The sequence below is a fragment of the Diadema setosum genome, chromosome 4 (genome assembly GCF_964275005.1).
Source record: "Diadema setosum chromosome 4, eeDiaSeto1, whole genome shotgun sequence".
Taxonomy (NCBI): Eukaryota; Metazoa; Echinodermata; class Echinoidea; order Diadematoida; family Diadematidae; genus Diadema; species Diadema setosum.
The window spans coordinates 27201641-27228796 of NC_092688.1; the positions used below are offsets into that span (position 1 = coordinate 27201641).

General features: G+C 38.1%; 1 protein-coding gene across 1 annotated transcript in view; it reads left to right on the forward strand.

Annotated features, from left to right (window-relative positions):
* LOC140227071 (hydroxyproline dehydrogenase-like) overlaps positions 1–15175 on the forward strand; it is a 34742-nt gene extending 19567 nt beyond the window's left edge. Inside the window, exons 6-10 of the mRNA XM_072307502.1 lie at positions 4095–4241; positions 6422–6551; positions 10744–10894; positions 12373–12461; positions 12784–15175. Coding sequence (XP_072163603.1) covers positions 4095–4241; positions 6422–6551; positions 10744–10894; positions 12373–12461; positions 12784–12971 — 705 coding nt within the window. The 3' untranslated portion in view covers positions 12972–15175. The remainder of the gene's footprint in view (positions 1–4094; positions 4242–6421; positions 6552–10743; positions 10895–12372; positions 12462–12783) is intronic.
* Positions 15176–27156: the final 11981 nt, after the last annotated feature.

Below are 27156 nucleotides of genomic sequence, written 5' to 3' on the forward strand. Positions count from 1 at the left end.
GTAACAACAAACACAAGAACAGAAATACATGTATAGTCAATCTTGTCATGCTTATGAACTCATGAATATTCAGATTGTGCAGTACATTAGAGATCATCTAAAAATGCAAATGATAGAAAACACAAAACCAGAGCTTCAGCCTTTGCCATGTAAGAAGTAAACTTGACATCTATAATTCAGAACTGATTTTTACCCATTAAAACTGGAGTCCAAATTTGTGTCACTTTGTACATTTTAGAGCTTTTTCCAAAACAAAGTTACCAATCTGATAATGCCACCTACTCATCCATCCAAGAATCTTCCATTGCCATATATATCTGTCATTGCAGTAACTGGTTGCCCTCGGTAATGTACCAATTGTGCATGCTGTCAACTTTGCACATAATGTGCCTGCATGCTATAAGTGCACACATTATGACATTGTTACTAAGGTTATGTCACACAGCATGACCTGAACATGTATACAATGTATTTACAGGATTTTTGTACTTTGATAGCCATATCTCACATCCCCTCTACAGTATAGCATACAGTGTGTCAATATAGCGTACAGTGTGTCAATCCTGAGGCCAAATGTGCCCTAGAAACCACTTCCCATGTGTGGTTTGAAAAGCAAATAGGAACTGATCTTTTTGCTGATCTAAGCACTGATGGCAAGAGTTTATTGACCCAGTTCTCTTCCAGTATAGATTAAAGGAGATTGCAGAATTGACCTCACATTCAAGTTGAATTTGTTACATAAGTTGAATTAATGCAAATAAACAGTACCGGTAATTGAAGTTTTACCAGTCTAATGCAAAAGTTTAAGGATTTTTTCCCCCCAATTTCATGTGTCTTCATTAAATGGTGATCTTAGTCACAACCTTTGATTATGGTAGTTTTATTTCCTTTCGTGTCTTCCACTGGCCTGCATAGAAATTCTTTGAAACTAAAGAGAATAAAGTTTTAGCCTTCAAATAAAACTACCGTAGTGTTGTAATTGCCTAGCGGTAATGACCAGGAAGAAGTTATAGTTGCTAAATCATTGACAAAAATAAAACAAAAACAGAAAAATGGTCATTTTTTAATGTACAGTGTAATTACACCGCTGTCAACAGATAATTGCCTCTATGTGTGGTTGTGAGTTCAGGGTGTGAGCAAAATCACCAATTTGTGAAAGAATGTGAAACTACAAATTGTAGAATTCCATGACTATTTCTATTGCTAATATTGAGACTTCTAACACTGTTTGTTCTGCTTGCTATGTTTGCTCAAATCTTCCCCTGTTTTTTCATGTTCACTCGAACATAATAATAAATACACTCATCATCCATTGGAGAGGAATTAGCAACACCCTCATAATGATAATGTTTTGGATCCATATTTGAAGAGTTTGATCAGAAAACAGCGATAACTCCATTCTTGTTAATGTGAGATTTTTGTGATTAGAGCTTATTAGGTGATCCGAGTATCCTCTCGGATCACCTTCTGTATCTGTACTGATTCTTTAATCTTCTTCTTCTTTATTTGTTTCTTTATTTCTCCTCAAAAGCTGTGCAGAGGTTAGCTCAGAAAGTCCTCTGCCTATCAATTTCAAAATCATACCATGTATGTATCATGTCACAAAGATGACAGATCTAATGTATCATAGTGATCAGTCGACCGTGACGTCACGATGATGTCATTATATGAAAACACATTTTCATTCATATCTCATTAATGGAATGGAAATTTTCAATGAAATTCACGTCACATATATTTCAAGTCAAGTGCATTCTACTCATATTATCAAAATTCATATTTGTTATTAAAATGTGCGCGTACGCACGCGTTGAAATATTTGTATGCTCCAATCGAGCTCAAAATTTTTTTGCACACGTTTCAGACCATTTGGAGCATATTTTGAAAAATTGAAAAAATCGGACGGACGCGTACGCGTGCGCACATATACGCACGCACAGCTCATATGCAATAGAAATTTCCCGTTTTTTCACATTTATCAGATGCCTGAAATGTCAAGGAATTTTTCTACCAAGTTTCAAGTCAATCCGACTCAATATGACGTCATACGGGCCCGTCAAAGTTGAAATTCCGCGCGCGCGTCAATGGCGATATACAGTGCAACAATGCCAAAAAACCGCCAATTTTAAATCCGATTTTACTCATCAGGCTGGACGGTGACCCCCCATTTTCTTTACATATTTTGAAAGCTGATGAGTTGTAAATATCATTTCATGGGTTGGCGATACTGAAAAAATGATTAAAAGATATCAAATTTCTTAATAAAGTAAAAAAAGTAAATTTTCAAAATGACGTCATCAAATTTCAAGTCCACTCGAGCGTATCTCACTTATCCTTTGCCAATTTTCACGCGGTTTTCAGTATGTTGTAGCTTATTAAATGTACTTTCATATTTATAATTGCAAAATTTTGATTGGATGACGTCATCACCTCGTAAAAATGGATTGAAAGTATCCTTGTAAAATTTGACCAGTTTACGTGTTATCTCTATGGGAGAGCAGTTTTTCTGGAAGTGAAAATTGACATGACTATCTTTTTCGAGCACTAGCTCACTTATGCTTCGGTGAATTTTTCCCAGAGTTGAATATGTTGTAGCTGAGACTTTGGGCTATCGTAAGTGTGGCCTTTGTTTTTTCATACGACGTCGGCATCACGTCAAAAAACTTGGTTGAAAATGGCACGTGGCTTCGATGCAGCGTCATTTTGCTTAATACACAGGGCCTATGGAGCATGAAATAGGTCAGTGCATAGTGCATCCGACTCGTAATCCTAAGGTCCCTGGTTCGAGGCTCACCCCTGCCAATATTTTTTTTTTTTTAAACACTTTTTTTTCTTCTTTTTCTTTAGTTAGTCTTAATCTCCCTTCCTAACTATCTTTTTCTGGTTTTTTATGCTTCTCCTTCAAATTTCTGTAAAATAACTTAAAGTTTTTCTTTATTTTTCTTTCTTTCTTCTACTTTCTGTGAAATAGATCAACAACAACAATGGCTATCAACCCCATATTTTGCACATGTTTAGTTCATGTCACGTACATTATTTCATAAAATAACAACTACTTGATCGGACGCCATCTTGGGTATGTAAAGTAGGGTCAAAGGTCATAAATGTTTCGTCCTGTATCGTGGTCAATACATGTTATATCTTTCCCATATTTTGCACACGCAAAGACCATGTTACAAGAATCATTTCACAAAATAACCACTCTTTGCCCAGATGCCATCTTGTGTGTGCAAAGTGGGGTCAAAAGGTCATATGTACTTCTTTCTGTTTCTTCGTTATGACGTGTTATCTCTATGGGAGGGAATTTTTCTAGATGTGAAAATTGACATGATTGTCTTTATGGAGCACTAGCTCACTTACCCTTTTTCTCAGATTTTGATATTTTGTAACTGAGACTTTGCGCTATCGTTACGTGCACTTTGTTTTTTCATGTGATGTCGGGATCATGTTAAAATACTTGGTTGAAATTAAAGCTTATCTTCGATGTATTGATATATTTCTATGTTTCTGCAACTCTCTTTGCAATAACTCAAGAAAAACAGCCCCTATCACCCCCATATTTTGCACATGTTTAGTTCATGTCACATACATTATTTCACAAAATAACCACTTTTTGCTCAGATGCCATCTAGGTTGTGCAAAGTGGGGTCAAAGGTTATATGTACTTGTTGCTGTATCTTCATTATAGTGTATACAGATTTGGTACCAAAGATGGCAGATGTATGTATGACTCCCTTTTCTAAATGAGAATCCAAACATCACACGGCCAATGTCTCTGAACACAGATGAAACCTGCATGGTCATGCCTATTGCGATCAGGACTTGAATCATCGATTAAAAAAAAATCGGATCACCTTAATTTGTCAGTGATGACAAATTACAATCTCTAGTTAAGAACAAAGAACAATAACAAGATTTGGGATAACTGTAATCATAACTTCAACAATATTTCTTGCAATGTAACAAGTGAGGTATCACTGGAAAGGCTTTATTTTACTCTATCTGATGACGGACTTTAAAAACTTTAGAATGTTTTGAAATGGCACTTAACCAGTTTTGCGACAAAACTCTTCCATTTGTTTGCTGGGAACCAGAGGGCCTTGCAAAAAAAGGTACGGATCTTGGTTGATGCTGAATTTTTCTGTACCAACGAGGCCATCAGCCTCATCTCCTTCGCTCTGATGAAAAAGTACAATGCTTCGCAGCCGATTGTCTGGAATACGTATCAGTGTTACCTCAAGGTGAGTCTCAGAGCGGTCAAGGATGCTAGCTATTTATTAAAGCCAAGTTATGTAGTAAGTATGGGCAATGGACCGGGTTTTTGCTATGGTGCGCCAAAAGGAACCATGTCTGGTTGTGTTGAAAAAGAGTCAGTAAATCAAAATCAAAGGCAACAAAATCAACAGTAAAAGATTAATTTTGTAATAAATTTATGAGTGGGCAAGTGATATCGTAATGGAACCAGACATGGTTCCTTTTGGCACACCATAGCAAAAACCTTGCCCGTTGCCCGGCCGTACGGTACTCTGTGTAAATGGGCCTTTAACTCTGGCATCACTCATTGAGGCAGAACAATGTATGATGCTGTAAAGCCTCGGTTGCATCGGAACCGTATCAGCTGCGATTCCACCCGAATACACATAGTCGGGTAGATGTGGGAGCATTCTGTTCTCCTTCCCTGAAAGGGTGAAAATTCGGGAGGGATTCTGGAACATTCGTAGAGGGATTCGGCTCGTTTTGAAATGTTCAAAATCAGCCGAATACCCTCCAAAATACGAATGTGGCCCCGACAAATTTAATTTGGGCCACATTCAGGATGTATTCGAATGGAATTCGGTTGGATTCGGGGAGGCATTTGGGGCATTCAAGGCAGATTCGGGTCTATTCGTATCATTATCGTATCATTCGTATAAATTCTAGCCAAATAGACCCGAATATCAAGAATAGAGCTGAATCTGCCCATAGCAGCATGCCCCGAATACCTCCCAAAATCCATCGGAATCATTACCCGAATACAGAGCAGAATACAGGCGAGTGAGCTGAATAGCAGCCGAATAGGTTGAATGAGCGGCCAGAATGATCCGAATAGCCTCGCAAATATAACCAGATTGGCTATGCGCGTGCAGGGAGGACTCGTATTCGGTGCATTTGGCCATATTTGTCCCGATTCAGGTCGACATTCAGGTCATCATTCGGCTTTGTTTGGCTGTAATCGGGACATTCGGGCCACATTTGGCTTGATTCAGGCCACTATTCGGCTCGATTCTGGCCACATTTGACTGATTCTGACCACTATTCGGGTTGGCATTTGGCTTTATTCGGGATGCCCAAAATTGATTTGGGTCAATTCTCGGCGATTCTGCTCTTGATTCCGGACCTATTTGGAACCTATTCGTCTGTGATTTGGGGAGCTCCCAGAATCATGAGACAAATAGGTTCCAAATCCACCGAATCCATCCGATTCAGGCCATATTCGAGCAGAATTGGTCCAAATTTATGTGGGAGAATTCGGTTCTGGTGTAACTCTGGCTTAAGACAGCAAAGCTGATATTAGAGTGTCCTTTTGGATATCTCCTTTTTTTCAATTTCAGTTCGCTATTTGTGATTCAGTTTGTATAGGTCTTAAGGTTCTCACCGTGACCTCTAATCTGTCTCTCTCATCACCTTCATTCCTTTCCTATTCAGGATGTGTTCATCCATTGCACCTCACATCCGATTCTTTTGTTCAATATTCTGTGATAAGTATTCACCCGAGCTTGTTGCCATCTTCATCCAGTTTGTTTTCATTGGTGGTTTTGGTGAATTAGATTCTTATGATTTATTTGGTCCCTTTTTTTCCTTTTACCTCTAATGGGTCCTCTTAGTTAATTACCTCTGCCAAGGGAAGAGGTTATGTTTTCCTTACTGTTGGTTTGTTGGTTTGTTTGTTTGTCCGTGTGCAAAATTACTCAAAAAGTAGTTAATGGATTTGGATGAAACTTACAGGAAAGGTTGAGAATGACACAAGTAACAAATGATTAAATTTTGGTAGTGATCCGAGAATTTTTGGGGAATTTATGAAGGATTTTTGATATTTTGACAGGGAGGGTCAATGAACTTGGGAGTTCAAGCTACGCATTTTTGAGGTTTTCAAATGTGCACTAAAGTGCGTGCTCTAGTTTCTGCTAGGGCAAGCCGCGCCGCGCAGCTAAGGGTTCATGACGTAACAAAGGCTTCTCTATTGGGAAATCGGTCGATTTTTCGGCATGTATACCTATGGGTAGAAATCACTGATTTCTATGGAAGAGCCCAAAGAGCTTTTCCCCATTGGTGGAGAGGAGAAAATGAAGAGGAAAACGAGGAGAACTGAAATGTACCAATTTGTATTGTTTTTTTTCTCTCTCTCTTTATATATTATATTTAATTAACTTTGTGCTGGCAGAGTGCAATGCAGAATGTGACGGCTGGTGTAGCAGTAGCTGATGCAGAAGGATTTCAGTTTGGTGTCAAAGTGGTGAGGGGGGCCTACATGGACTATGAGCGGACTGTGGCTGCGGCCCAGGGGCTGACAGGTTTGTGCCATTCTCTGCTGGACTGGTTTAGAGGGGTTGCTGAGAGGGTCTTAAAGGGATCGTATAGTTTTAGTTGAGACTAACATATCACATTTATAACCTATGGTACCTCCGCCAAGGGAGGAGGTTATGTTTTTGTTACCGTTGGTTTGTTTGTTTGTTCGTTAGTTAGATTGTCTGTGTGCAAAATAACTCAAAAAGTAGTTAACAGATTGGGATTAAACTTGCAGGAAAGGTTGAGAATGACACAAGAATATTAAGTAACAAACGATTAACTTTTGGTAGTGATCCGAGAATTTTTGGGGAATTTATGAAGGATTTTTGATATTTTGGCAGGTAGGGTCAGTGAACTCGGGAGTTCAGGCTGCACGTATCTGAGGTTTGCATGCGCGCACTAAAGTGCATGCTCTAGTTTCTGCTAGGGCGAGGCGCGCCGTGCAGCTAAGGGTTTATGACGTAACAAAGGCTTCTATATTGAGGGAAATCGGGCAACTTTCAACACACTAAACACTTTCAGCATCCTCTAAGTACGTATGGGTGGAAATCACTGATATCTCTATGGAAGATCTAGATCAGTGGTGGAAATGAGCTGCCTGCTTGGCAGAGGTCTGCGCTCTCAGAGTGCTTTTCTAGTTTATATAATGCCATTTAGTTATACAGATGTAATGGTTTAAGATGTGGTTACCAAGTAAATTACACTTTTGATATCAAAAAATGAATGCCTCCTCATAACACAAGTTGAAATTGTGAATAACACAACAGTAATAACAGTAATGTTTAATTAACTTTTTAACTCAGTTCAAAGTTTATTGTAGAAATAAACAATCATGAAAACAATTGTAACTATATTTTATCTATTTCCATTCCAAGAGAATTTGAAAAGCTTATGAATATGCATGACCAGTAGGAACCAGTAGAAACCAACTGGAATCAACTGGTATTATGGTTAATGGGTTTTAATCTGGAATAAACTGATACGCAAGCCCAGTCAGATACATGGCTTTCAATAAAGTGTCAACAAACTGTTTACACACAAACTGGCACACACACACGCACACACCCACACACACACACACACACACACAAGTACACATACATACCTGGTCTACATATACGTGGGTAGTTTGCTAGTTGGAACGTCAACCGACTTCAGTTTGTACCAACTGTACCACAAGGATCCATTTTTGATTTTAAAGAATGTTTGTTTCTTTGTTTGTTTAATTTTTCTTTGGTTTGATGTTTATTAGTAATACAAGCTGGTATGAAATGTCCCAGCTTTGTCCGTAGCATTCTAGAGGCAACTTGTAAGTGTGGGTATGACAGTTTATCAATTTTGTTTAATTTCAATTTTTTGAGTCAACTGCATGGTAATTAAATATGTATGTTCAGACTGGTGCAAAATTGGCCATGCAGTTTATCCACATGTTTTAGCTGGATTTTGCCACAGTACCGGTATAGTATCTTTTTAGGTTACGGTAGGGTGCTGGTTTATTCCACTCAATTGCTTCAACTGGAGTCAACTGAAGGCAAACTGGCACATAATATACCAGTTTAGTCAACTGAATCCAAAAAGTAGTCTTCAACTGGTATCAACTGACTGGTACCCAGTGAGACTTGGACTAGCATCAACTGGTACCAGCAAGACCTCAACTAGTATCAACTTGTACACATAATAAGATTTGATCAACTGGTATCAACTGGTAACCAGTGCAACTTCAACTGGTATAAACTTGTACCAGTATGACATCAACGTATCAACTGGTTTCAACTGGTACCAGTTGCAACCAGTGAAGACCAATTAAACCAGTAGAGACCCGTTAAAAATGTTTATTGGTTTGTACTGGTAGCAACTGGTGCAGCTGGAAACATGGGCACAGACCACTTATCAACTGGTTGTGGGGACTGGTTCCTATAAAATCCCATGTACTTGTACCGATTGTCCACTTGATATGCATTAGAAACCATACGAAGTCAACTGGAACCAGTTGCATGTAACTGGTTCCAGTTGAAATCAACTGGAACCAGTTGAAATTTCTAACTGGTTGTAACTGGTTTTTCCTTCTGGGTCTGTACTATTTCATGAGTGGCATGGAATCTCACAAAAAGTTTAAAGCCCAATCCTCATCTCCACCAATACTATACCATCCCTTTAAGGTCAGTCGATCCTTGGTCAGTGGGCAATGTCTGGCTCTTATTGCTGTCCTTGCTGTCATTCATTTGTTAGCTTCACAAGGGGCTATCCTAACTTAAGTTCAACTTGAAGTTAGCTAACTTTTTAGGATATGTCGGTGCTCCAATCAGGGTCTTTAACTTTGAGTCAAGGACAGTGTGAATGAAACTGGTAGATGTCAGCTTAGTTAAAGCTTACATTGAAGTTATCCACTTGTTATATGCTCTTAAACACAAGAAATCTTGTGGTTTTTATACTTGCAGATTGGTAATCAGGGCACCCTCTGTAAAGCACCAGATGCAGGTGCAATGTAGTTGTTAGCAAAGTATGAGTCCTATTATTGATGATAAGCACCATGTGAACTTAACTTGTATAGTTATTAGAGAATTTGACATTCATGAATGACAGTTATTATCAATGATAGTGCAGACTGTGTGAACATGATTTTGTAGAGTACTGTAAGTGTAAGTAACATGGAGTTAAAAAAAAGACATGGAAACAAACACAACAAAGTTGTGTGTATAAAGAATGTTGTCATAAACAGATGGTGGTTTATTTCAACATTGAATGTACACAACTGTACATATGGTATGTGTTAATACCCAGGTGGCAGACTGAATGAAAATCAATACAGTAGTTTCTTTGTGTGCCAATACAATGGAAATCAACTAGCAAAACTTGTTTGTTTGCTATGCCATAGCTCTGCCATCGAGAGTTTGCAAGCTATCTGTAATCTACCCACTGACACCTTTTACTGCAACATTTTTTTTTCTTTCTATTTTAGTCACTGCAGTAGGACTGTGATATTAAAAAGAAAACAGGAAATTGATTTATGCCTCATCAGTCCTCATGAATGACACACTACCCTGACAAGATAAGGCTACTATACAAATAGTGCATGTTCTATGATGCACTATACTTGATTAGAGAACAACAAACACTAAATTATCCCGAGTGCTGTTTTGTTTCCCCGAGGCCGCAGGCCGAGGTGAGTAGAACTGCGCGAGGGATAATTTAGTATTTGGAGTTCTATAGTCCAGTACTGGTGCATCAATAGAACATGCACTAATTGTTATAGTAAATAGGTCCCTCGATCTACATGTATTTTCCGTAGGTCTATGCCCTAATTTAGATTTAAAAAGACTCACCGTACCGCCGGCGCTGCACTTGTTGCACGCAGAGTTAACTGCAACCTACTGTAGTTTATGTACACAGCGCGACGCTAGTACAGCCGCGTATGCATATTGCACATCACAGAGCAGACTCGCGTATAAACTCTACTCCTACATTCTGCATCCAGTGCTCTACGCGCGCATATGTTGAAATGCTTGGCCTTGTCCTACTACGTCCCTTCCAAGGCCCTGCGCGAATCTCTGCATACATAATGCGTAGACACGCGCTGTAAGCGTTCGGTATAGTGGCACAGTCGTGCCACGTACTGTACCGGAATTTTTGCACAATCACGTGATACTATTCAACCAATCACAACGCAAATTTCACTTTACCTATTTACTATAATGATATATTGAATTCTTTTGAAACAACAACAATACATGGCTGTCAAACTCTGGTAATCACTGTGTGTGCGGTTTCGTGGTCAAGGCTCAATAGCAGTTGCTTATAACCATTGGCAAGCTATTATACCCACAATGTCTCCCTTCATTTTCCTAGTAAATGGTGCCTGGCTATCCCTGATGATGATGAAACAGTGACATCGAAAATGACATAGATCAGAGTTTAGATCTGCAATGTATTTTAATTTTATTCCAGTTTGTCTATGATCTAGATTTGTCTAGAAGCTAGAACATGTGGATGTGTAGATTCATAGTTCTTACACCTTCATAGTGAAACAGACAAACAGATAAGAAAGAATAGTGCCAGGGAAGTTCAGCTTCCTGTATCATCTTACTTCCATATTGATAAAGCAATCATCTGATAGATAAGATTAAATCCTTACTGTCTAGAAGATATTTTCATCTGACATTTAACCTAATGCTTGATGACCACGTCTCCACCTGCTAGATCCTGTCAATCCAACCTACGAGGCCACAAACACAATGTATGACCGCGTGGTGGCACATCTCATGGACCTGGTCGCTGAACGCAGTGGCGAAAGAGTCAATTTCATCATTGCCACTCACAATGAAGATTCGGTTCAAAAAGCAGTGCAAAGGTATGCGGCAGAAATACTGAGGTGTGGCTGTGAAACAACTTCACTCCATTACACTCAGTTTGGCCTGAATAGTGAAAGAGAAGTTATTCAAAAGAAACAGTGACAATTTCATTTAAATGAGACCAAGCAGTAGAATAAGTTCAAGAGTTTTACATTTTGCATATGAAATACTTTGATATCAGTCACAATCACACATACCTGGTATACATAAAGTATTCATGCCTACAATGTAACTGGTACATGGCTTCAGAGAAATTGAAGCAGCAATGGTAGTCAAACACATCAGTCAGATTTAAAGGACAAGTCCACCTTCATATACATGTGGATTGAGTGAATGCAACAATATCAGTAGAACACATCAGTTAAAGTTTGGAGAAAATCCAACAATCTATTAAAAGTTATGACTTTTTCAAGTATCTGTGCAATCACTGCTGGATGAGAAGACTACTACAGTGTATGATGCCACATGCGTACAACAATATAGGGAAAATAAAAAGAGAATTTCACAAAACTTTACTTTTTGAATAAAATGCACATTTTTTTTTGACTTGTTACTGATGTATGTTAAGGGTAATATTATTCCCCCTGCCTTCTGAAAGAGAGAAGTCAAGTGTTCTTTTGTTATGCAAGAAAAGTGAAAATATGTTGCATTTTCTTTATACTTTCTTTATATAGTTGTACACATGTGACATCACAAGCTATAGTAGTCTTCTCATCCAGATGTGACTGAGCAGAAACTTCAGAAAATCATAACTTTTGAACAGATTGTCTGGAAAACATGTTTCAGCTCAATAATGGATGCCCACTTTGCCTTTGATGTATTGATATTTTGGTCTGTGATAGATATGAGTAAGCAGATAATGGAACATTTGTGTGTATGAATTATATGCCTCTGCATCAAAAAAGTGCTGAGGCTTCAAATTTTTAGTTTGACAGTCAATCCCTCTCTCTACCTTTTCTTTCGTCTGTCCTGTCATAACTTCACAGCCATGAAGAGTCGGTGGTGTCATTGTCTGTTATAATGGGAAATGAATTGATTAGTAATGATTGTTTGCCGAGGTGACTGACCTTTATCTAAAAGTGAGTGAAGGACCTATACTCTTGACAGAATGTTTGCGAGGTCTGTGACCTTCATCTGAAAGTAAATGAATGGCCATACTTCTGACAAAATAATATTGATTGTGTTAAAAAGTAGAGCCATCCCAAACTGTATTGCAGTCAAATTATTCCTTTTCTCTTTTTTTTCTGTTTAGTTTCTGAAAATGAATAGATTATTATAGTGGGTGTAGCATTAATGGTATTACGCCTCACTTTTAGCAAAAATTACAAAATCCCTCTATAGAATAGATGCACTTTCTCTTTCCATTTTAAATCTCGTTGTATAAGCTCTGAAACAATTAATAACCGTAAAATTATCCAGATATGTTTTGCTGCTATCCCATTGTTTTTCTTTTGTCTTTTTGTTTTTGTTCTTTAAGGATGTGGGAACTTGGATTGCCAGCTGGGGAAGGCAGTGTTGTGTTTGGTCAACTCATGGGAATGTGTGATCATGTATCATATGGATTGGGTAAGTATAAGTGAGAGTGATTTGGTTAGTTTAATGTAAAAAAAAAAGAAAAAAAGAAAGTAAAGCCGTGTTTGTCTCTCTGTCTATTTCATATTACATATTTCCAGGCCAATGTCAGTTATCCAACAACACATTTCGTGATCTCTTTATTATCGGGACATGTAAGGCTGGCTTACAATTTTCTCCATGTTTTCTTGCATTTTCAGTGCCAAATCTCACTCGAAACAAATACAGTTCTAACAATTATTTATGCAAATGCACAGCATTATACTTATGCCAATCATTGTGGTGAGCTGTGTTTGTGTTTTGCCATTAAATACAGGCCAATCTGGATACCTGACCTACAAGTCCATTCCATTTGGCCCATGCCGGGACGTGATGGCCAACATGTCGCGGCGCGCTGTCGAGAACAAGACCGTGTTTCACCGTCTGAAGCAAGAGAAGCTCATGCTGCGCAAGGAGATTGGCCGCCGCACGCTTTCTCGGAGTCAAAAGGTTACCAGCACTTGATCCTTGCCATTAGTGCCTGTCTGTCACCCAATACATCTCACAACGTGCCTGCAACTGAGACTGAATGGTTCAGATCTACCAGGGCAGTACTTGACAACTTGGACCCATGTTCAGCTATAGACTGTATGGCAGTGCTGTCATTTTTTCAAGAGGGTTCACTGACAGATGTAGTGCTGTGCATGACAGTTCTCATCATATCATGTTCAAATGGCAATGTTTGAGTGTTTTCATGATCAACACATTGAGTGCCTACTGTACATGTACTTTCAACCATGAAATGCACAGTGACAATGGAATTGAATTAAAAAAAACAAAACAAACAAACATACACCTTCTGTGCTCATGGTTAGAAACTGAACAGATGTGAGATGGATGTGCATCTCCATTTCCAAAATGGGACTGACTTGGAATTCTGTGATCGTGGACAAAAGGTATGTAATAAAGTGAAGATGTGCATTATCTTATGGTCTAATATTTGCTATAAAAGACAGTAGTGTATAAATTATATTTGTTACTAAGGAGTTGTAATATGTCATGTGCGTGTTCCAGTGAGATGGGAAAAAGCTAACATTTGTAGCTTTTTTAATGTATAGCACTTCTTTGTTAGTACTACGTGTGCTGTATTTTATCTCTACTTGTTTGTACCAGCACCAGCCAGGCAATCTTTTTGAATTCTTGGTGATAAAGACATTGCCTCAACACTAGTCAATGTTTTATGCCACTATTTTGTCTCTACTTTCCTAGAGTAACTACTAACTGCTCCAAATCCTCCGGCTCCGCATTCAACACACTTCGAATCAGTGCCCTGGTCCATAGTGTGATGATAGTGCATATGTTGTATAGCCTAGTAAATGTGCATCCTTTGAAACAAAATCGAAAGTGAATTAATTGTGAAGGGTGCGGACACTTTGTGTGAAGTCTACATGTACTTGTTATGTATGCAAAAGTTGCGGAGGGTTTATTTACACTATCACAGGGTTTTGGCCTTCTGTCATTTAATTGACCGTAGGTCAAGTGAGGGAAAGTCAAAACTTTTAGGCAGTGATAGACGTAACTGCACCACGTCACATGATGTACTTTTGACCAATCAGTGATAAGAATCTTAATTATGAGGTATATAAAATTTACTAACATCACAATTGTAAGTTGAGTATAGATAGCATTATCATTTGCTATAAATATCATGGCATCAATGTCCTTATTGATGACTTATATGTCCTTATAATCACTGTTGTCATTGCTGTTTTTCCAGCATCTACATCTACTTCTGCCACTTCTGGGCCCTGTTTCATAAAGCTGTTTGTAAAGTAATGCATGACTTTATGAATGACTTAAAATTGCAAGCCAAGTGGGTTTCCTAATCATTGTTGATTTCAATAGCTAAAGTTGAAATTTGCAGATAATGATTATTCTTACATTTTAACACACATTGACAGTGTAATTTTGCCCCAATGTAGATGACGTATTGACATACAGTCATACTTTGTTAAAATGTAAGGAAAAACAAAATGGACACACATATTGGCACTTCATATTCCAGTCGTTCGTAAAGTCATGCGTAACTTTACAAACAGCTTTATGAAACAGGGCCCTGGTACTGTTTCCACCACTGCCAGTTTAACCTCAAGCATATTTGGGGAAGTAAAGTCTCCAGAAGATGTTATTTGTAGCATTGCGAGGATGAGGCACTACCTTTGCGGTAAGTTGTCAGTACTTCCTATAGGCTGGTGTCCTCCAAGTGGTCTGTCATCATTACCATTTAGCAGAGTCGGTCTTTTTTTCCCCCTTTTTTATCTGTATCATCATGGATTTACTTGTACATGTATTTGCCACCGTGCTGTGTGTGAACATTCTGTAAGATTAATTTTCGGTGGTTTGTGTCGTTCTATTGTGCAGAGAAATTATGAGATTTCAGAAAATCCTATAAAGATGTTTAGACTTTGCATGAGGTCACTAACTGAAATTCCTTTGTACATACTGAAAGTGATGATTGATATACTTAGAGCTTGTACACATGTACTAATATTTCAGAGGTCACCTCTCTTATGTAGACTAATCAATGATGCCATAAATGTGTGTCTTAATATAGGAATAGATCTCTAATGAACTTGTCGCAAATGAGACAACTATTTTATGACTATTTTATACTTTCATAAAGTCAAATATTTACCGGCTGAATAAAGAGCTATAAGGAAATTTCAAAATACACAGTGTGTTGTGGTATTTATTTCTGCGTGTATGTGCATTACTATTTGATACATATCCCCTCTGTGCATACACAGTTTAACTAGGAAATTTTGTTAACTTTCAAGGCACAGAAACTTTTATAACCTTCACTATACCTTCAGAAAAGTCACACTCTTTATCGCTAGCATCCATATGAAACAAGGAATGCTGAATACACAATTCAAGTAACCATGAGATATATGGTGTGTCCAAATTTTCCAGCAAAGGAGAGTGATACCCAAATATGCAAGTGGATTGAATGAATGCAGCAATATTAGTAGAACAACATCAGCGAAGTTTGAGGAAAATTGGACAATCTGTTCAAAAGTTTCAGCTTTGGCGCAGCAATCATTTAATGAGCAGTTTGTGACATCACGTATGAACAATATAAAGAAAACAAAGATAATTCCGCAGAATTTCATTTTTTATGAAAAGTACATTGTACACATTCCTTCGACTGGTAATATTATTCCCCCTGCTTTCTGAAAGAGGTAAGTCAAGTGTTCTTTCATTATTGCTCGAAAAGTTTATAAATACAGTTAAACTCGGATACCTCGAACTCGGATAAGCCGAATATCGCTTACCTCGGAGGCAAAATGAAAGTCCCGATTGTTCCTATGGAGTTTTCGTGTGTTAAAATTCGCGTAGCTCGAAAAAACTAACTCGAAGTTCGTTTACCTCGAAGGGAAATCCCCTGTCCCGATCTTAATTAACTTATTGTTTTTCCCAGCATGTTGCTCGAATTGAAATTGCAAACATCACTCAGCATTTCCGATGAAGCGCGTGTGGACAGCAAAGACATGTCACAAATCTTTTCAAACTCGATTGTAAATATTCTGAGCCCCCAGAACGATCGTGCGCTCAAAGAAATACCCGGTACACAGCTGACAAGGAAAATCCCCAACACCTACTGTACCTACACACGTACACGGTATGCATATAGCAGCCGTGCAAATGGAGTGCTTCCAATAGCACTACGCTCTGCCCATCATCTTTCTTTGACCACTCTGTTTTGATTTGCGATCGTGATAGTCATGCCGTGCGCGTACATTTCTTAACCGTCGTGGCGCACCTGCTTTAATTAGGTGTTGACAGTTATAACTTTGGCATTAATCACGGTCCACTGTCCAAACATCAATCTCCAGCTAGTGCGTTTTTTTTGTATAACTTTTTTTTCCTTTCACGAAGTTTGTTTCATTATTTCTCCCCCGAGAACGCAAGCTCTGAATATTTTTTTTCCAGCAATGCGATTATGAAAATAGTGTGGTATATGATCTGGAAGTATAGGCCTAGCATTTAGCATAGATATGATTTAACAACAGTTTATTCTGATAAATTTTGAAGTAACGGAATAATACGCTTTACGATTTTCAGACAAAAAAAAAAAATCATCATGTATTTTACCCCTGTTTTGACTTGAATCTTTTTTGAGTTTTCGGTATTTTTTTTTTCTTTTCTTTTCTGGCACAATCGTCAAGGCCCCGTAAGATTGTTTCGCTTTTTTTTTTTAATGCGAACAATCCTCTTCGGTAAATGTTTATGATTACAGTAATAGCACTGTCCTCAGAAGCCATAGCCGGAATTTGATCTTGCAATATTACTCACTACTAAAGTAGCCCATCCTTCATGTACTGTGCTGCACTTATTCAGGGCTCGACACTTACAGTGGCCCGGGGCCACCAAAACGCACGTCGGGCCACCAAAAAAAGTCGGATGTTTGCCTTTACTTTTGGAGATGAACAGCGGTAACAATCGGCCCCGAAAGTTGCTACAATGAATGTCAGATGATTGCTTTTGATTTTGGAAATGAATAACAGTAATATTCGACTCCATACGATACTAAAATAAATGTCGGATGTTTGCTTATATTTTTGGAAATGAATAACGGTAAGATTCAGCTCTGTACGGTGCTCAGATTAATGTCAGATATTTGATTTTGCGTTTGGAAATAAACAAGGATAACATTCGGCTCCGAAAGATACAAAAATAAATGTCGATCGATCCCTTAGACGTTCGGAAATGAATAACAATAGTATTCAACTCCGTATGATGTTTGCTTTTATATTCGAAAGTAAATAGCAATAACATTCGGCTCCGGAAGATGCTGAAATAAATTTCGAATGTTTGCTTTGACGTTCGGAAATAAATAATAATATTCCACTCCGTACGATGATAATATGAATGCCGGATGTTTGCTTTTACGTTCGAAAGTACATAGCGATAACATTGAGCTCCGGAATAGGCTAAAATGAATGTCGAATGATCCCTTTACGTTCGGAAATGAATAATATTAACATTCAACTCCTTACGATGATTAAATAAATGTCGGATGTTCGCTTTTACTTTCGAAAGTAAATAGCAAGAACATTCGGCTCCGGAAGATTCCAAAATAAATATCACAATCATGATTGCTTTTACATTTGGAAGTGAATAGCAGTAACATTCTGCTCCATACGATGCTAAAATAAATGTCGGATATTTGCTATTATACATTTCGAAATTAATAACACTAGAATTCAGCTGCGTTTGATGGTAAAATAAATGTCTGATGTCTGCCTTGACGTTCAACAATGAAAAACAGTAACATTCAGCTCCATTCGATGATAAAATGATTGTCAGATAATTCATTTCACTTTTGGAAGTGGACAGCAGTAATATTGGGCTCCGTATGATAGTAAAACGAATGTCGGGTACCGGTATTTGCTTGGAAATTTAGAAATGAATAACAGTAATATTTTGCTCCGTATGATACTAAAATAAATAACAGATCGTTGCTTTTACATTTGGAAATGATTAACGGTATCGTCTGCTGACTGTGAGTGCTGCTGGTATAGACACATGGAAGACCGGTGCGTAGCGGTGCGACATTGCCGTCGCTCCCTGTAGCTCTAAACAGTCTTGGTGAGCTACATGTACACCCATAGTTGTGCGAAATTTTAATAGTTTGCAAAGCTAAGACTGTGATTTATGTGTTGGATATTGTGTAAGAGATGATGACTTAGAGAGAGAAAAGGAGGAAATACGAATAGTGATCGAGGGGGTACCTACGCCGACGCGACAATGTACATTCAGCACGCATGTTCTGCAACCCTGTCTTGCACTCGATTACGTACCGGTATTTTCTTTTTGTTTTTATGGTGACGTGATAAGTCATTTAATTGTCCACCAGAAAACACTGATGAAAGAAGAACATCGATTTTCATTCAATTCATTCATGTTAAAGTCGATTCAAATCCAATTGACAAGCATACAAACAATCGGTAGGCACTGTAACAGATACCATGTTGAACATCGACAAAAATCGGATAAGTCGAAGAAAATTCGACGTACGCGTACCTCGAAATTCGCGTACCTCGAACCAATTTCTTCAGTCCCGACGACTTCGAGGTATCCGAGTTTGACTGTATATTGAATTATCTTGATAGTTTCTTTTTATCACTGTACATAAATGACATCACAAAGTGTTTTCTCATTCAGCGACGGCTGCACCAAAGCTTAAAAAATTCAAAAACTTTCAAACAGATTGATTTTCCTAAAACTTTGCTGAAGTTTTCTTCTGATACTACAGCATTCCCTCAATTTACATAATTATGCCCTATATATTCAAGATTCATTCTCCTTAAAAAGGTAAATAGAGACAATCGCCCCTTAAACAATGTCATGAGGATTTCTGACTCTTCTTTGAGAATGCCACATATTTTGTCAAACATCTACAAAACAAAGCATAAAAGAGAACTAAGCATGCAACACACATGTGGATGATCACGTTTATTTCGTCCTTTTATTCACTTGTCACACATAACACGCTGTAAACATAACACACACTGGTCACTCTGGTAATTTTACTGTTGCACATCGCAGCAGCAATGGGGCGAGTGCATAAAGGTAAGATAGAGCTCTGAAAATAAATGCATCTTTCTAATAAATGTACATTTATGGCAGGGACACACAAGCAAAAGAGAAAGAATTGGCGAATATAATTTCTATCACTTGCAATATACACACAGAATATGAATCTGGCACAATGGGCACACGTAGAATATGTCCAGAAATACAGCTGGGTCTTGGGGCCCGCTTCATAAAACTTGTCATCAGTGACAAGTTGTCATAGATGTGACAAGCTACTGAAATCCTTGCATCTGATTGGCTGAGAGAAAATTTGTCAAAGAAATGTAGCAGTTGTCACTGATAACAAGTTTTTTGAAATGGGGCCCCAGGAGTAATGAAAAAATAAAACACAACAAATAAACAATTTGCCAAGAAAGAGCTTTGCCGCTGAACATCAAATAGACTACATTGTACAACATTGGCACAGATGCCAACTTTGTAAACAGCATCGCAGTGTTCCTAGGGTTTAAAAGGTGTATTTTTGGTGGCAAAACAATATTTTTTACCTTTCCTGCAATCGACCTGTGTACACTGTAGTAATACAATTTTGGAAAAACAGTATTTTCCATGAAGCCTGTAGTATTTTTTTTTTTTTTTTTTTGCAAAACAGTAATAAATACTGCAAAAAGTAACAGTTGCTCTGATCTGCATAGGGAATTATTTTCTTAACCTATCAAATGCTGTTAAAGGGTGTGTACAGTTCTGGTCGAGGTGAAGATTTAGCTTTTAACGTTTTGTGAGATATTCAGAAACCACTCTATGAGATGTCAAAGAGCATGCAGTTCTAAGGGGTATCAAAAGTTTATTTGATGAAAATCGGTTTTGAAATGGCTGAGATATCAAAAAACAAAGTGAAACAGAGATACTAATAAAGTTGGGGCATGTCGCCTTTTATTATTAGCCCTTTTTTGGATATCTCAGCCATTTGAAAACCAATTTTCATCAAATAAACGTTGAATCCTTCTTAAAATTACATGCTATTTCATATTTCATAAGAGGCTTTTCATTATCTCACTTAGGAATGTTCAAAACATGAATCCCTACCTCAACCAGTACTGTACAGTCCCTTTAACCTAAGGCAAATTACTAGTGATGTGAGAGTATGGTATACTTGTTCTGTATATTCTGGTTTTGGATTGTGTGGAAAAGAAAAGGAAAAATAAGTATGAAAACTTACTGGAGAACTAGTGGACATAAAAATAACAGCTGCTGGATGGGTTTGTAGCTTCTACAATAAAGATCACAATTTTCTTACCCACTGGATTGAACTTCAATATTATTTCAGTCATTTGATTTTCGAACTGTCACTTCTCAAGTAATTTTCCTGTCTAAATACCTTGCATGTACATGTCACACTACACATTTTCACACAGCTGTGAATAAAAGAAAAAAATGAACAACAATGTCATGAAATGAGCTTCTGTGCCTGCTGCAGATATACATGTTTAAATGGCCTCATCACAGGTAAACACAGGATCTGATTACAATGGTCACTTACTGACTGTGAGAATCGCAAAGTTCTATATACTATACAAGCTTTAATAGGTATCATGCCAAAATATACAAAGATACAAGGTCACTGTTCTGCCTTGAAGATAAATTTCGGGAGCCATCCCAGTAACTCTCACTCTAGACATCATTGAACACGATCCAAACCAAGAAATACTCCTCATCTTTGGTATCTTTCAGCAGCATTTCTTGATATATTTGCATCCTGCTTTTGATACGCTTGGTCGTATTCCCAAATCCAACTACCGACTTAATCTACATGAACAGTTTCTATGGCCTTCATCCTAGTCTTAATCAAAAAATCACAGATCAATGCTTATCATGAGAAGTTACATCATTTTTGTTATATTTCCTTGGAAATTTTATATATAAATAAAGCACCAACAAACTTGTACACAAACACATTCAAAGTACAGGTGTATTAACAGACTTGACAACATGAATGAAAAAAAAAATGAGAAAAGCTTCAAAATAATGATGTTTTTATCAATCATCATAGCACCAAACAAATACTAAACCAATATGTCAGAAGCCTGGTGTAAACCATTTCCATTGTGCACTGGAAATGAAAGGAGTACTGTTGTATAAAAATATGCAAATATGATAGGCGACAAAAGGATCGGAAGTGGGATATAAAACTACAGAATTACTGGCCAGAAAATAAGGAATTAAAGGGAGAAAGTAAGCACTGATAAAGGAAGAGTGTATTCAAGAAACAGAAGAAGTAGAAAGAATCGAAAAGAGTAATCTCGAGTGTCATAAGTTTGTCACTTTAAGTCCTTCTTGGGACATTGGAATTAGCAGGATTCTGAGTCAGTTCTTGGGCCATATCCAATCCAAATACTACTAGTAATGGTCTCGTGGCTTAATGCCTTATTTTCCACTAAAGCACATATTTCAGCCAGTATGCCTACGCTTATGAAATACAAACCATTACAATTTACTGACCTATAAGGCACTGAGGAAAAAAAAACAACACATTTATTCGCAAGTGCATCTTGATTACTGCAGTAATGGCACTTCCTGTTATGTTTTGCTTTATTCAGTGCAAGGTGGCCCATCAAGTTGCACCCAATATTCACCTCACAGTACAATTCTTCACAGAACATGGCCTTGACACTACTGCTAAGTGCAAAAGCACAGTAGAATCTGTGGCCAAATACCTGTATCTGGCCATACAGTCACACCTAGGTTGAATAAACAGAAAAGAGGTTTGATGCAAAGACCTAAAACAAAGTACATGTACTTGTAAACGGATCATTGCTCGGCAAGAATTTTGCAAACAGTACGCCAGTTTCATAGAAAACTTGGCTGTGTCTATAATGTAAAGAATGTGACACAATAATGCAAGCATAATGTGGTTTCACTGCAACACCTCATGTATCTTATCCTGTGTCCCTGGTACACTGTCCCATTGTTTTAACTCTTTACGTGCCACGTTCGCACGTCCGACTCAGTCGACGGCGTGCCAACTTCGCATATTCTGCTCAACAAACAAAGCCGCCAAGACCGATCGATAAACCGCTAATTACTGCTAATCCCGCGGCAAAATGAAAGCGTTTCTCGTACTTTTGTTCCTCTCATATACGGCTTGCATTCTATGTGGTGATCGACTATCAAGCGATGTTCCCAACTAGATTTGCTCGTACATTCTAAGTTTCTGTCACAGTTTTATGTGCAAAAGTCATGCCTTTACAGTGATGTAGCAACTGGTCATTCAAAAGAAAAATTGAAAATAGATTCATCATACAATTTAAATCGAGACAAGCTTGGCATTCCTCTTTAACTTTGCCAACTATTATGCCCATCCTAACAGAAATTTGTAGAAGTTATACAAATTGGAAAACAGAATTCTTTCTCAAAGCATGACTACCTTTGTGTCTCAGAATAACGTGGCACACAGGGGGTTTCCACCATGGCACATAAAGAGTTAAACAAAGCATAATATGTACCAGGGGTGCACTGAGCGTGATTGATAGGGCAATACCATGGAACAAAGAAAGAAAATAGGAGGGAGAAAGGCATTGATAGAGTGAGTGAGAAAGAGTGGGAAAGAGAAAGACTCTAGTGTCAGAAAACCATGAGGTGTTTGGGACAGAGATGATTTTCTCTTTATCTGAACACAATGTATAAATATGAAGAACAAACTGACAAAAGAGTGTGTTTTTCTTCTTCTTCTTCTTCTGAGCTCCCATACTGAGCTCCCATACGGAGCTCCCATACGGAGCTCCCATACTGAGCTCCCATACTGAGCTCCCATACTGAGCTCCCATACTGAGCTCCCATACTGAGCTCCCATACTGAGCTCCCATACTGAGCTCCCATACTGAGCTCCCATACTATTACAGTCATACTGAGCTCCCATACTGAGCTCCCATACTGAGCTCCCATACTGAGCTCCCATACTGAGCTCCCATACTGAGCTCCCATACTGAGCTCCCATACTGAGCTCCCATACTGAGCTCCCATACTGAGCTCCCATACTGAGCTCCCATACTGAGCTCCCACCATAAAGTACCAGTTATGGATCAACATGTATGGCAGGGGTGGTGTAATCCAGGAATTCCATAAAGGGGAGGAGCCTTTGCAAAATTAAAGCGGGGGGGGGGGGGGGGGGGGGGGGGGGGGGGCACACACGCCAAATAATGGAGGCGCGCACCAATGCGTCCCCCTCTGGATCCGCCCCTGTATGGAGTGGAGTGTACTCGGGAGTAAAGCATGCATCGTAACTCTCTGTATACTTTGAGTGACGATTGGCACTGAAAGTCTCCCAGTGTTGCACACACTGTCAAAAGTCCCTAGCACAGAAAAGGGTGAATGGATTACTGCACACCAGACTTCTGTGCCAGGTTATCAAGTACGTCATGTACAACAGACTTGCAGCAAATGTTTGTTCTCTGTCTGGCTGAAGGTTTCCTAGAACTCTTGACTAATCTCTACACTTTGGCACAATACATCATTGCACTGACAGATCATTCTCTCAAATTTTAACAATCACAAAGAGAACCACATTTTCCTGTTTATCAAAAAAAAAAAAAAAAAAATCAATGGGCCGAATGCATAAAACAAGCAATTGCTTGTAAGCAATTGCTTCAAGCAAAAGCACAAGCTCGTCTAGCAAAAGGTCTAGCTCAAGCAATTGCTTAATTCCATATGCATAACCTTCTGCTCATGCTAATACCTTTTGCTTGTCCCGCACAAGCAATTGCTTGCGTTTTGAACAAAAGGGAAGTCACGCCTGTGCGAACACGAGAACAAAGGCGAGTGTGGCAGCATGTACTAGTATTTGAAAGGGCATGTGTGTGCAGAAACATTTCCTGACATAGCAGAAGAGCTTTGAAATGCACAAACACACACATACACACACATCTATACACACACACGTATTACTGGCTGATTCTCATCACTGCCAGATCGCACGCGGAGAGAAGTCTCCTTGCTCTCCACTGAAGTCAGACATCCTACCTGTTTTTCATCACATTTTGCGTGCTAACCACTGGAAATTCCTCTTGTTGAAATGAAAAAGTTTCTTACACTACTTAAGAGTAATTTCTTGTAGATTTATACCACTCCTTCACAAGTGTGGTCTTTCTTTCATAAATATAAAAAGGATACTTAAAAGGGTACGTTCCGGTTAAGCAAAAGCACAAGCTCATTTTACAGAGCTTGGAAAATCGTAAGCAATTGCTAGCAACAACTAGCAAAAGGTCCGTTTTATGCATACGTTTTTAAGCAAATGCTTGGTCTCTAAGCAATTGCTTGCGGGCAGCAAGCAATTGCTTGTGCTTGCTAGCAAAAGCTTCTGCTCGCAAGCAATTGCTTGTTTTTATGCATACGGATTCGAGTAAAAGGCTAGCACAAGCAATTGCTAGCGTTTATGCATTCGGCCCATTATCGTTGTCATTCAGTCACTTCTCCTTATGGAATTACTTTACTGCGTGTTATATTTCTTCAGAGCAGCATACAAGCAAACATTAGATTACTGTGCTGTTGTCAGATTCATCAACTGCATAAGTTTTCTAGGGAGCATCACATTCTAGGTACACTTCAAAGGTAGATGTTCAATACTGATATTTGGTTGAGTTAAAAACAAAAACAAAACCATAACACCACCAAAGTCCCAAATTACTGCTACTGTTATTAGTCTATTACAGGTGCCACATCAGTTTTTTTTTTTTTTTTTTTTAAATGACAAAAAGTATCGCTGTTTTTTCGGTCCTTCATGGCACATTTTGAGGCAGTGATCATGAGTTTCTGTGAAAGCCCAAAGTGAGTTTTGGCTACTTCACTCTCAATACTGTAAAATATCTTGTCCCAATATTGGAGGATTACACATTTCACAGCATATTTCACATTTCATAAAACACTGGATGTTGTGAGTACATCAGAAAAATAAGATTAGATATAACAATGTTCCTGAAGACCTAAAGTACCCCCCCCCTCCCGACAAAAAAAAAAAGAGGAAAAATTCCTACACAGATACATGTGGGATGGTGCATCATCTGAAGGCTGTGTTGTTTCAATGACAAGGAGATACTAATTCCATTACATTCTATCACTATCAATTTCTTTTCTACAGCCAATCTGAACACTACTTATTCATGTAATATATGTAATATCTACGACAGCTTTTAACTGATTAGGACACTGACATTACATCTTACTTGTGAACTTCCTTTTTCCTATGTTGTCTAACAGCATGTACATGGACAAGTGACGCATTCTACTTCAGTAATCACCATGACAATAATTGTTCATACTGCATAGCTACCTGAAGTTCTGCTGCTCCATTGCTACTTGACATTAAAACATTGTGTAACCAGACCGTGTTGGGCTGAGTTACAATGTATCTAAGAGGAATGCTCATGCCATTGCCCCATGAACAATTACACTCAAAAAGGAAGAAATCAATATGAAACCCTGCATCACACAACCCAAAGACACAACAAGTTATATGGCTTGATCTGCTTGAAAACAAGTGGTGGTTCACTTGTGTTGGCTGATATTGTGTTTGTGGTTTTTATTTTTTTCTGACAAGTTTGCTTTTTTGGGGGTCTATCTGAATTCTAAGCTTGAAAGCAGAGAACAATGAATAAGTTGTGTCAGGAAAAAAAAAAAAACTTTTTTTGTTGTTGGTAGAATTATCCTGCTGTCTCAGCTTGGTTTTCCCCATGTTTTACCCATGAGGTACACGTGTACATTATCTGGGAGTGTACATTTTGGGTTTTGATTTTCCCCTTTGTTCAATACACAATATGAAATGACTTGGTACATTGGCATAAAGCCATTACTTTAAAGCGCCTACTCTCAAAAGGATCATTCCTCCATAAATGATCTATCCATTAGTTTTGATTTGTAAGGAGCATGCAAGCATGATGCGTTACATATCACTTTTATGCTTAGATACCCATTTTCTTTTCAAAATTTAACTGTAACTAAACTTCTTCTAGTGACTTTTTGTTGATTTTGCAATGCATGGTTACTATTCTGGAACATGTATCTGATATTTGGTATCCTTGAAACATCTATTTTGAGGGGGAAAAATTCATCTATTTTGTAACAATCAACCAAATTCATTGAAGTCTACAACATTTCTTTTTTTTTTTTTAAATCAAGTTTACATCATGAAATCATTCCATAAAAAGACCTTTTCCTTTATTTTTCTCTCTGGAAAGAAAGATCTTTTGGAAGTAGCATGTCTAGTCAAACGATACCCCGTGACTTATGGAAACTGTCATAGTCCACAGTATTCGTCATCATGTTAGTTTCATTACATTTAATAAAAAATCAACAAGTACAGTGCAAAGCATCAACATTATACCCTGCCACAGGTCTTCACTAAAGAAAAATGCATATACTGTTGGAGTACTTAACATGGATAAACAATGTATCAGTATATTGAAGTACTGTTTAGAGATAGAAAAATATACTAACTTTAGTGATGCCCACTTACACACTGTATATCTACCATGTGTCTTCTTTAAATTAAATGCCCTCAGTGCAAACCATGGAGAATTTGTCCAGTTCTACTCAGCAACTTGTGTCTCTCAACAAATCAGAACATACTTTCCCAAATTTCCATTAAAAATTGTTACTCAGTCTCTCATTGTTTATTGCATTAATTGACTTCATCTGAAAACCAATATACTGGCACATCTTAGGGTGACATATATAGGCAGCCCATACTTCAATAGCTGTTAAAGGGCTGTAATACTTTTTTTCTGAATATCTATTCAGTAGTGCACACTTTCCCCACATATCTATAGTTGAAATTTCTTTTGACGAGTCAAGCACCTTCTCTAAATCTGATAATAAACCCCCGCAATTCCTCAAAGACTGCATTCTGTAAATCAGATCATCTTTCTTCAAAGCAATGCCTAGAATAATGCATCAGTAATTTCATTGTCAAACTTTGCATATTTTGTAAATTTTCTAGTCTTACCCTTACTCTCAACATGCATGCATCATGTACAGATAGCAAAGTTATGGTTTTTTTTTTGTTGTTGAATGATTTCCAAAACCATATATTATGCCCCTTAACTTTGTGACTACCATCGGTAAC